We start from the raw sequence: 12,405 nt of genomic DNA, 5'->3' as shown, positions 1-12,405 counted from the left end.
AAACGGTATGATAGCTGATCACTGATCATTTTTTGTCAATGATTTTAATATTACCTATTGTAAAGTTCACCTTATCGTGATTATAAAGGTTAACAACGCAAAGCTTAGTACCATTGCCTAGTGAGAAATATGGTCCTATATTCACGTGACCTATAAAGAGCAAACTGTTCCCATGGTTTGAAGCATTGACTGGTTGCATCGTGGCCTGGTTCGGCAACTTGAACGCCCCGGAGCGGAAAAGTCTGCAAAAAGTTGTGACCACTGCCCAGCCCATCTGACCTCCCCACCATCGGAGGGATTTATTGGAGTCGCTGCCTCAAAAAGGCAGCCTACATCATCAGAGACCCACACCATCCTGGCCACACACTCATCTTACCACTGCCATCGGGAAGAAGGTACAGGAGCCTGAAAACTGTAACGTCCAGGTTCAGGAACAGCTTCTTCCCCACAGCCATCAAGCTATTAAACACTACAACCTCCGAATAAGCTCTGAACTACAATAGACTATTATTATTATTATTGCACTTGTTATTGTTTGTTTTTTGAGTATGTATGCATATCTATCTATATTATACATATACATATATGTGTGTATATATGTGTGTGTGTGTGTGTGTGTGTGTATATATATACACACACTGAACTTTCTCTCGTTTATCATATTATTTATTATGTTTACATATTCTGTTGTGCTGCAGCAAGTAAGAATTTCATTGCTCTATCTGGGACACATGGCAATAAAACACTCTTGATTCTAGACATTTGTAGGTCAGAAAACCTTATTGGATCTACTAGACAATTATTGCTGATAATCTGTTTTTCCTTCCCATGGTGCTGGTCTCTTTGAATTGAGCAGTGCTTCTCCTGTTGACAAAAGTGTGCTGGTGCACATATCAATTAACCTCCTTTTATCAAGAATTTTTTTCCACCAGTATACACCCATCTTCTGTTTTGGTTTTGTGACAAACCAACTTCTAATTTCAGAAATGAATTAGGGCAGCACGGTGGCTCAGCAGTAGAGCTGCTGCCTTACAGCGCCATAGACCCGGGTTCGACCCTGACTACAGGTGCTGTCTGCATGGAGTTTGTACGTTCTCCCATGACCTGTGTGCATTTTCTCCGAGACCTTTGGTTTCCTCCCACACTCCAAAGACGTACAGGTTTGTGGGTTAAATGGCTTGGTGTAAATGTAAAATTGGCCCTAGTGTGTGTAGGGTAGTGTTAGTGTGCGGGGATCGCTGGTCTGTGCGGACTTGGTGGGCCGACGGGCCTGTTTCTGCGTTATCTCTCTATACTTAACTAAACCAATAACTGAATAGTAAAAAATTAGATAAACGTATAAACATTGAAAAATAACACTAAAAACAACACTAAAAAAATGTGAAAATCTAGTTTTGAACTTTTGAGAGGTGCCGGTATGCCGTACTGGTGCATGATATATATTAACAGTGGCCGATTAATACTTTGATATAAGGCCACGCATTTTCCAGCTGTACCTCCTTATTGTTCCTCTAGGTGGCACATCACCCCACTAAAGGTTGAATTCCCTGCAGTTTCAATTTATTCTCGGGTTTAGTTTAGAGATACAGTGTGGAAACAGGCCCTTCGGCCCACCGAGATAGCACCAACCAACGATTCTCCACGATTCTATCCTACAACCTTGATACCTGCAGGTGATTGGAGTGTGCGAGGAAACCGGAGCACTGGGAAGATAACAAATGAGGTCCCAGGGGGAACGTGTACAGGCAGCACCCATAGTCAGGATCGAACCTGGGTCTCTGGCGCTGTGAGGCAGCAACTCTACCGCAGGAGGAAAGAGGCTGGACAACATTAACTTTATAAAAAATATAAACAGCAGTCTCTTATGACCTGTTATCTACTTGCCACTTTTACTAATGTCAATGTAATTTTTGTTATTCCAGGATAAAAATATTGAGAATTAACCACTTTTCCAGAATTTGAGCTTAAAATCCAAGATTACATTTTGGTTTGGAAGTGATGTCAGCCCATTTTGGGATTAAATGTAAAATCCTAATTCCACCTATCTTTGTATCGTGGTTCCACAAAATTACATAATCGTACTTGAAAAGCTGAGAATTCTGATCAATGTTCTTTCCTTGCAATACACGAAAATGCTGGAGTAACTCGACGGGCCAGGTATCTCTGGAGAACATGGATTGGTGAGGTTTTGGATCATATCACCTATCCATGCAGAGGTGCTGTCTGATTCGCTGAGCTGCTCCAGTATTCTGTGTCAAGTTTGTTCTTTGGGAACGTTTCAAAAAAGTTCAACTTTAGTTTTTAGAGATTTAGCGTGGAAACGAGTTTTTACATTGATCATTTCGTCTCCAGATTGGTATGGTGGCCTGGAAGATGCACCTAAAGTCACCAGAATGTCCAGATGGCCGCGACCTCATCGTCATCAGCAACGACATCACTCACAAGATCGGGTCCTTTGGGCCGCAGGAGGACCTCTTGTTTCTCAGAGCTTCCGAGTTCGCCCGGACCAAAGGCATCCCGCGCATCTACATAGCGGCAAACAGTGGAGCGAGGATAGGACTGGCGGAAGAAATCCGGCACATGTTTCACGTGGCCTGGGAAGATGCTGCTGACCCGTACAAGGTAGGTGTGGGCCTGGAATAGGTAACTTTGGCTGATGGGTAGAGTTGCGCTTGGCTCAACCTGTTATGGTGTTCAAATTAATGAATTTCCTCCAGCTATATCACTGCTGAAATGCTAACAACGATATTCGCACTGCAATGCTCATGGACTTGTTAGGATGTTTCAGATTGTTTTAAAACATCTACTCAAAAGGTAGTGGCCAGCAATGTGTGGAGTACACTGTTCGGGGGGGGTGGTACTGTCAGAGCACGCTGTCGGGTGGCACTTTCCGGGTACACGGTTGGGGCACACCATTGGGGTGCATATTTAAGGTACACTGTCAGGGCTCACTGTAGGAGTACACTGCTGGGGTACACTCGGAGTGCACTGTGGGGGTATACTGTCGATGTGCACTGATGGTGTATACTATCGGCATGCACTGTCACGGTGCACGTTGGGGTGCACTAGGAGTACACTCTCGGGGTACACTGTCCAAGTGTACTGTTGGGGTGCTCTGTGAGGGCGCGCTGTCGGGGGGTTGGGGTGCGATGTCGGGGTACACTTTTGGGGATACACTGTCGGAGTGTACTGTCGGGGTGCACTTGGGGTGCATTGTCAGGGTGGACGAGGGGTGCACTGTTGAGGCACACTGACGGGGCACGCTTTTGGGGTACGCTGTCGTAAAAGGTGAAAATCCAACCAGCACTCTCATGTAATTGAAACTCGGTCTAGTTTCAGGCCCTCCATGACCAGAGAAGATCATAGTTGCTGAGGTAGTGGTTAGTGTTGTGCAGTGTTGCAGAGAGCTTGAATTCTCTGCCTGCGAAGGCACAGGAGGCCGATTCACTGGATGCATTCAAAAGAGAGTTAGATTGAGCTTCTGGCTAGCGGAATCAAGGGATATGGAGAGAAGGCAGGAACGGGATACTGATTGTGGATGATCAACCATGATCTCATGGAATGACGGTGCTGGCTCGAAGGGCCGAATGGTCTACTCCTGCACCCAGGGGCGGATTAAGGCTCACTGGTGCCCTAAGCACTGACCAATCTTGGTGCCCCCCCTCCTTTCCACACTGACCCAGTCCATTTTAGTAGTTGACCTGTCTGACCAGATATACAATGCAGGTTGCAGCAATACAAACATTTTTTTTTTTACAAATCTTCATTTGTTTTTTTTTCTTTTCACCCTTTTCCCAACTTTGTGGTGCCCCCTTTGGCCCTGGTGCCCTAAGCACGTGCTTAGTCTGCTTAATGGTTAATCCGCCCCTGCCTGCACCTATTGTCTATGTATCTGTGTCGAGCCTGATGGGCTCTGGGAAGAAGCAGTACTTGAACCTGGAGGTCACGGTTTTCAGGATCCTCCTGTACCTTCTCCCCGTGATGAGAGTATGGCTGGCATGGTGCAGGCCTTTGATGAAGCTGGCTGACTTTTTCAGGCAGCGCTTCCTGTGGAATCCATCAGCGGTGGTGTAGTCAGTATCTGTGATGGGCTGACCAATGTCCACCGCTTTCTCCAGCCTCCTTCATTCCTGGAGCCGGTCTTTGAGTTACCGAACCAGGCTGTGATGTAACCAGTTAGTATGCTCTTTTATCAGATATGGATGAAATGAGTGTTAACCATTTACACTTCAAGTTAGTCTGTGCTACAGTGTATAATTTGTCCATCCTTTTTACACATATGATTCTACCTGACATGATTTTTTAAATGGACCTGTTTCCCCTGACTTCAATCCTGAAACGCAATCCTGACTGATTTAAAGTCTCCGCTGCCTCCATCTATCCCGTTGAGCTGACTCTAATGGTAATAAGAGGTAGGGCTCTGGAGGGAAAGTTGCCGCTTAAATCTATCACTGTGTTGATGCAAGAAAGAACAGAGAGGACAGTTGATAGGAATGATGCTAGGATGGCAGGTATAAAATGTAGCCCCATTGATTTTTTCCCTTATCTTTAGACATTATTTACTTTAGAGATACAGTGTGGAAACAGCCCATCGAGTCTGTACCGACCAGCGATCACCTTGCACACTAGCCCTATCCTACACCCTAGGGACAATTTTACAACTTATGAAGCCAATTAACCTACAAACATGCATGTCTTTGGAGCGAGGGAAGAAACCAGACCACCTGGAGAAAACCCATGTGGTCACAGGAGAACGTGCAAACGCTGTACAGACAGCACCAGTAATCAGGATCGAACCAGGGTGTCTGGCGCTGTGAGGCAGCAACTCTATCGCTATCCCACTGTGCCACCCTGCTATCTGTGAACATGTATGGACAGCACTGGTTCACAATGCATTACACATTTTAACTAGTTGTGCTCAAATCGTTAAACGCCTAGAATTAAGTTGACATTTTTACTTGTAAATGTATTGGGATAGTTTATCAGGATACCCAATTAGATGTTTCGAGAAAATTGGTGTGAACCGTGGTACCAAACAGTGCCAGGTCCGATCCTGACATCGGGTGCTGTCTGTGTGAGTGTGCACATTCTCTCTTTGACTGTGTGGGTCTCCTCCAGGTGCTCCAATTTCTTCCATCATCCCAAAGACGTGCAGGTGTGTTGGTTAATTGGCATTTGTAAAATTACCCCTGGTGTGTAGGCAATGGATACAAAAGTGTGAAAACATAGATCTAGAGAGAACAGTTGATCGTTGGTCAGTGACGAGTCAGTGGGCCAAAGGGCCTGTTCCCATGCTGTATCTTTCAATCAATCAATTAAATAACCACTTTGTTGTGATCGTTTGAGTAAATATTGCAACCAATTTCATGGGACTTTACAAACACTACAGTCTTTTTAATCTTTGATTGTTACTTTGCATATTTTATTTAAAATCTTCAAAAGCCTAATCATAGCATATATACTTTCAACCTTCAAATGGAAAAAACAATGAGAAATCTGTGTTTGTAAATAGAAACTTTGCAGCTAGAGGCTACTCTGCAATCATGAATGTCAGCTGGTAGACAAAAATGCTGGAGAAACTCAGCGGGTGAGGCAGCATCTATGGAGCAAAGGAAAAAGGCAACGTTTCGGGTCTCGCTCCCAAGATGCTGCCAGACCCGCTGTGTTTCTCCACCATTTTTTGTCTACCTTCGATTTTCTAGCATCTGCAGTTCCCTCTTAAACATGAATATCAGCTGTGAGTCTGGGCTGTACTGGTTTCTTGTTCAGAAGTGCTTATTGTCTTGTGTACCTGCAGGGATACAAGTACCTGTACCTCACCCCCCAGGACTATAAGAAGGTTAGCGCATTGAACTCTGTCCACTGTGAACACGTTGAGGATGAAGGGGAATCAAGGTAAGCTTCACGGTGACATTGAAGTAACAAAGACTGCATTGACGTATAGTATCAGGTGTATTCTTTCCACTTCAAACAGTGAAAAAGCATTTAATACAATTTCGGTGTATAAATTTAGTTTATACCGAGGTACAGTGAAAAGCTTTTTTGTTGCGTTCTGTCCAGTGAGCGGAAAGACTGTACATGATTACAATCAAGCCGTCCACATTGCACAGATACAGGATAAAGGGAATAACGTTTAATGCAAGAGATTAAAGATAGTCCGAGAGTCTCCAATGAGGTAGATGGTAGCTCAGGACCGCTCTGTAGTTGGTGATAGGGTGGTTCAGTTGCCTGATAACAACTGGGAAGAAACTGTCCCTGAATCTAGGGGTAATGAACACCTAAGTAAAGAGGTGCCTGAGGCTTTGCAAATCAATTGATGGCTGATTTAAAATATCAACAGAGGATTGTACATTTTTATATTGTGGTTATTCCTCGTATATGCAGATTTCACATTTTCTCAACAAGGATCTTTCCTTGGTGCATCTTATCCAGCGTGCAGTAGATTGACAAGCCGTAGCTTTCATTCCATCTTGCTGTTTGCCTCCCTTGTGGAAGGGTTCACAGCAAGGTGGTGTAGGAATTTATACCGAGGAAAAGGACTCTATCTGGCAGAGTCAAAACTTGCTGCCTGGAATTTTATTGAATATTGGATAGAGGAAAATGCCATTATAGTTGAACAGATCACTCATTTTCATTCACTCAATTTGATTGTTTCTGCTGGCATCGAACCAAAGGAGCCTCAATAAGCCCTACTCACCATATCGCAAGTAAGGATAGGTGTTAGTAATCGACTCAACAATGTCATAGTCATACAGCACAGAAACAGGTCCTTCGGCCCAGCTTGCCCTTGCCGACCAAGATGTTGTGTCTGGACTAGTCCCACCAGCTCGTGTTTGGCCCATGTCCCTCTAGTTTGTGTTACAGTTTAGTTTATTTTCACATGTACTGAGGTGCAGTGAAAAGCCTTTTTGCATGCTAACCAGCCAGCAGGAAAGACCACACATAATTACCATCGAGCCATCCACTGTGTACAGATACATGATAAAGGAAATAATGTAAATAACTTGTACTGCATGATAAAGTACAGTAAAGTCTGATCAAAGATAGTTTGAGGGTCTCCAATGAGGTAGATAGTGGTTCAGGACTGCTCCTATCTCTTCCCAATCCATGTCCAAATATCTTATTAATGTTATAATACCTGCTTCAAATTCCTCCTCTGGCAGCTTGTTCCATATATCCGTTCTGGTTCTGGTTGATTACTGCGCAAACACCTCATCAGTGGTTATCTAGCGCAGGTCGGAATTGAGGAGATCGTTGCTCAATCCGCTTTTTAAATGACTTAACATCCACCTCCCTCTGTGTGAAAAACGTTCCCTCCAGATTCCTATTAAATCCATACTGTCTGAAGAAGAGTCAAGACCTGAAACGCCACCCGTCCTTTTTCTCCAAAGATGCTGCCTGACCCGCTGAATTATTCCAGCACTTTGTGTCTATCTTTGGTGTAAACCAGCATCTGCAGTTCTTTATTTCTGCAGGTTCCTGGCTAATGTCCTCTGAAGGTGATAATGGCTTCTTGTTCCACAGGTACAAAATAACAGACATCATTGGAAAAGAAGAGGGCCTGGGAGTTGAAAATCTTCGAGGGTCAGGAATGATAGCAGGAGAATCATCCTTGGCTTATGACGAGATTATCACCATAAATTTGGTATGTATCTGAAAGTCTTGACAAAGAATATGTATCTGTGTTGCTAGGTGCTGTTTTGGGCTTGGGCAGAATGAAATCAGGTGGTTGATCAATTCACACTTCTTGGGCTTGAACACCTCGTCAATGCAGATCCAATTCGATGAAAAGTGCTGATGGGCTCTGCCTGTGATGGGAACAGGGTTTTAAAAAAAAAATTATATCAGGATTGAACTAATCTCCGATATCTCCAGGAATAAACGTTTGTCTTGTATTATTACTATGTATCCTTGATTTAATTTAGTTTTGCATGGAAACAATCCCTTCCTCCCACTGAGTCTGCGCTGACCAGCAATCACCCATACACTAGTTCTATCCTACACACAGGGGACAATCTATAGAAGCCAATCAACCTCCAAACCTGCATGTGGGAGGAAAACCGGAGCACCCGGAAGAAACCCGCAAGGTTATAGGGAGAACGTACAAACTCCGCACAGAAAGCACCTGTAGCCAGGATTGAACCTGGGTCTGTAGCGTTGCAAGGCAGCAGCACTTCCGCTGCGCCACTGTGCTGCCCCAAAAATAATGCACGCTTTGAAGTCTTGGGGTCTCCTTCCAGCTTTCTTCCCCCTCCCACAATCAATCTGAAGAAAGGCCCCGACCCAAAACGGCACATATCCATGTTCTCCAGGGATGCTGCCTGACCCGCTGAGTTACTCCAGCACTTTGTGAATATTTTCCCCTTGGGATTTACTAGTTCTTCCAAGTGAGCCCGATTATTTTACGAACCAGTTAATTGTTTTTCTCCGAGACTGCTTGTTCAGCATAGGAATGATTGACTGGTCAATGTAGCTTTATTTGTCGCATGTGCAACTACACACTGAAATTCTGTCACATGTTTATACATGTGGGCACCGCTATGTTTTGGCGCCATTTCCAAAGTCCGGTCTGCCCGCGTGCTCTCCTCAGTCTGCTGGAGCAGTTCCCGATCCAGGCGAGCCCCAGGTATCTGCAGGCCCTCTCTCCGTTACCCTCAACTAGCTCGGCCCATGAACCAACGTCCCTCTCTTCTCCTCGCCTGGCCATCTTTGTGTCCCGGGGAGGCCTCCTGCAGCTGTCCTTGAAGGCGCTGGAGGCATTACCCCGGTTCACCCTCCGTCCGGCCCACTCCTCGCTTTCCAGCGGCTCCCTCCCGGTAATGCCGACCAAGCATTCGGGCGGGCTCCACCCACCAACGAGCCTTTGGCCACGGCACCTCGGAAAGGCCTAACTGTCAGTAGATATCCCCATTCTAGCTAAAAACCTGTTTTAACCCTTAAATTGCACCTTCTCAAATGAATTCAGGTAATCCACTGTGCTTCTCATTACTCTTTGTGTGGTTTCACTGTGCACAAATGGTTATTGCATTAAAAAAAACCCAAAGTGCAAAATTAACTTGGAACAATGTGGCAACTATTCAAAGCCTTCACTTAGATAAGTGGTTGGCTGCAGGGAAGAACAGTTATCTGATCATAGTGTCTGATATAGGTCACTTGCCGTGCGATTGGTATCGGCGCATACCTTGTCAGACTGGGACAGAGAACTATCCAAGTGGAAAACTCGCACATCATTTTGACCGGAGCTGGTGCCTTGAACAAGGTAAGATCAAGCCTTCTCATTGATAAATCTCTGTCACTGGCAATCCTTCCCGAGATAACACTCTCTCCAACAGCCGTCACTGCAGTACACTGTAGCTTTCGCACCAAGACCAATATAGTGTCGACTTCACAAATAGAAATACAATATTTTTATTTAGAATGTTTGAATTATTTGCACAAACCTCGGATTTTTGAGGGACAGTCATTTTAAGATCTATATACTTAATGAAAACATCTCCTAATAATCTCTAAGGAAGGTTGTACAGCAATACGATAAAAACAGTATAATGCGATTTAGTTTAGTTTAGGACAGAGAATTTTTGAGTGTTTGATGATTATATATTATCCATGTGTATTGTGTTTGCAGACCTACATATACCTGCTGCTGAAAGTAAGAATTTGATTGTTCCGTTGTTGGTACATATATACGACAATTAAACACTCTTGACTCTCTTGAGCTTGAGCAAGTCTACATGCTTATGGAACAACTATTGTTGCAGAATGGGATGTTCACATTATTCCACATAAACAAAATAAGTTGATATTTTAATTCAATGATAAGTTATACAGTTTACAAACATTCCACCACTCGCCTGTGTATAGTGTTTAGTTTAGAGATACAGCATGAAACAGGCTCTTCGGCCCACCAGGTCCATGCTGACCATCGATCACCCATTCATACCAGTTCAATGTTGTCTCATTCCTCATCTGCTCCCTACACACTAGCGGCGATTTACAAATTAACTTACAAACTCGCACATCTTTGGAATGTGGGAGGAAACCGGAACACTCGGAGAAAACCCACGCAGTCACAGGCAGAACGTACAAACTCCGTACGGAAAGCAGCTGTAGTCAGGATCGAAGCTGCTTTCAAGCAGCGACTCTATTGTTATGTGATCAGTATGTGACTTCATAGAGTTGGGTGGCAGAGTGATGAATGAGCCTTGGGTATTTCCTTAACTGACCCCACAGTATCGTCACTTAGAATTAAATGTGTAATTACGTAGCCATTCATTGGATTTTAACGAGTTTTGAAACTAACTGTATTTTAGACGGTGTCTTTTAAATTGAAAAACATTTATAATTTATTTCATACATTATGATTATGGTGCTTAAATGAGTTAGCCAAAGTTTTCTGCTTGACTTTTTTGTCCAAGATTTGGTGGTTTTGACAACTGCATTTGGACCATATTGGATTAAATGATAGTAGCTAATAGGAGAGGTTGCACAGACCTGGATTGCTTTCTCTGGAATGTTGAGGGAAAACTTGATAGAAATGTGTGACATTTTGAGTGGCGTAGATAAGGTCGACAGTCAGAACCTTTATCCCAGGGTGCAAATGGTGAAGTCAAGGGCATTGGCCAAAGTTGAGAAGATCAAAGTTTAAATGGTATATGCTAGGGCAAGTTTTTTTACATAGGTGGTGGGTGTCTGAAAGGCACTGTCTGGGGTGGTGGTGAAGGCAGAGATGAATGTGGCATTGTAGAGGCTTTGGGATAGGCACGTGCTCATGCAGGATATATATCACGTGCAGGTAGTGAAAGAAGGGATCTACCGAAATAGCCCTTGAAATAGTTGGTTTGTATTTGGAGATTATTTAGAAAAAAAAAGATAGGTGCAGGTGTAGGCCATTCGGCCCTTCGAGCCAGCGCCACCATTCAATATGATCATGGCTGATCATCTAAAATCAGTACCCCCGTTCCTGCGGTTTCCCCATATCCCCTGATTCCTTTAGCCTTAAGAACTAAATCTAACTCTCTCTTGAAAACATTTGAGAAGATGCAATAGTTTTAACCATCTCCCTGTTCGTTTCTTTATTAGATCCTGGCATAATTAGTGAGAAATTATCCAGGGTGACATCCAGAATAGACAATGCACAATATACCCGTGGGACTTTGGTACTGCTGGACTATCAGATTTTACAGACCATTGGATGTTACATCTATTAATACTCAGACATGATTTCTTTCTCTTTTTTTATGTTAAACATTAATATAGTTCAAGTTCAAGATAAACTAACCTCATCTGCCTTGACATGACGCATTCCCTGCCTATCTAAAAGTCTCATGTACTCCACGACCGTAATTGCCTCCACTACCACCACCACCGCTGGCAGCATGTTCCAGGCACCAACCACCGTGTAAGGAAAAAACATGCCCCCACACATCTCCTTTAAGCTTTACCCCTCTCACCTTAAAGTTATACCTCTTAATCTTTGACATTTCCACCCTGGGGGAAAAGGTGTCTACTCTATCCATGCCTCCAATAATCTTATAAATTTCTATCTGGTCTCCCCTCAACCACCGGCATTCCAGAGAAATCAGTCCAATTTGTCCGACCGTTCCCTGTAGCTAGTGCCCTCTAATCCAGGCATCATTCTGGTAAAGTTCCTCTGCACACTTTCCAAAGCCTTCATGTCCTTTCAGGGCGACCAGAACTGCACACAATACCCCAAATGTGTGTCCTAACCAAAGTCTGTACCATGACTTCCTGACTCAATGCCCCGACCAATGAGGATGTGTTTATCTTGATTACCAGTCATTATTTATTTCTAATTGAACAATACCGAGAGAGATTATTTTGTCAATATCACATTGCAATTAGTTAAATCTGGCTAGGTGCAAATTAGCTGCCATTATTTTACAGTACAACTGTGAACAATAGTTCATTGATTAGAAATGCTTTAGGACATTCTGAAGGGACATGGAAAACGTATGGAAATGCAAATATTTTCCTTTAGTTAAGATGTGAAATTATGTTTGCTTTGTTTTGTTTTTTTAAAGTAACCGGAACAAACAATAGGGGAAATAAAACTCTGTAGTCAGGTTATAAAGCTACCTAGGGATTAATTCAGGAATAATTTTCCTTCAAGTGCTTCCACGCCAAAGCACTTGGAAAATGTAATATTTTCCCACATTTGTGAGTTGGGATCCAGTGTTCAGTTCAGCCACCGTTGCTATCTTCAGATAGGTAACAACGGAGGGCATATTACTTATAATACAAAGTGCCAAAGGCAAGGAGATTTCTGATGAAAAGTGGTGGGAAAGAAGGACAAATAAGATTATTTTAAAAAGTGGAATGTCTTTCCACTCTTCAAATTGGTGAGTGGCAGGTAGGAGGACAAGCTGGGTAACATTGCCAACATTT

General features: G+C 43.6%; 1 protein-coding gene across 2 annotated transcripts in view; it reads left to right on the top strand.

The window, feature by feature from the left end:
- Positions 1–12,405, top strand: part of acaca (acetyl-CoA carboxylase alpha) — a 212,138-nt gene that overhangs the window by 121,924 nt on the left and 77,809 nt on the right. For both annotated transcript variants that reach the window (XM_055658137.1, XM_055658138.1), the window contains 4 exons: positions 2,353–2,622; positions 5,798–5,895; positions 7,525–7,645; positions 9,149–9,259. In XM_055658137.1, coding sequence (XP_055514112.1) covers positions 2,353–2,622; positions 5,798–5,895; positions 7,525–7,645; positions 9,149–9,259 — 600 coding nt within the window. The remainder of the gene's footprint in view (positions 1–2,352; positions 2,623–5,797; positions 5,896–7,524; positions 7,646–9,148; positions 9,260–12,405) is intronic.

The sequence above is a fragment of the Leucoraja erinacea genome, chromosome 28, assembly GCF_028641065.1.
Source record: "Leucoraja erinacea ecotype New England chromosome 28, Leri_hhj_1, whole genome shotgun sequence".
Classification (NCBI taxonomy): domain Eukaryota; kingdom Metazoa; phylum Chordata; class Chondrichthyes; order Rajiformes; family Rajidae; genus Leucoraja; species Leucoraja erinaceus.
Note: the sequence above shows the minus strand (reverse complement) of the source record. Positions and strands in the feature narration are given on the sequence as shown.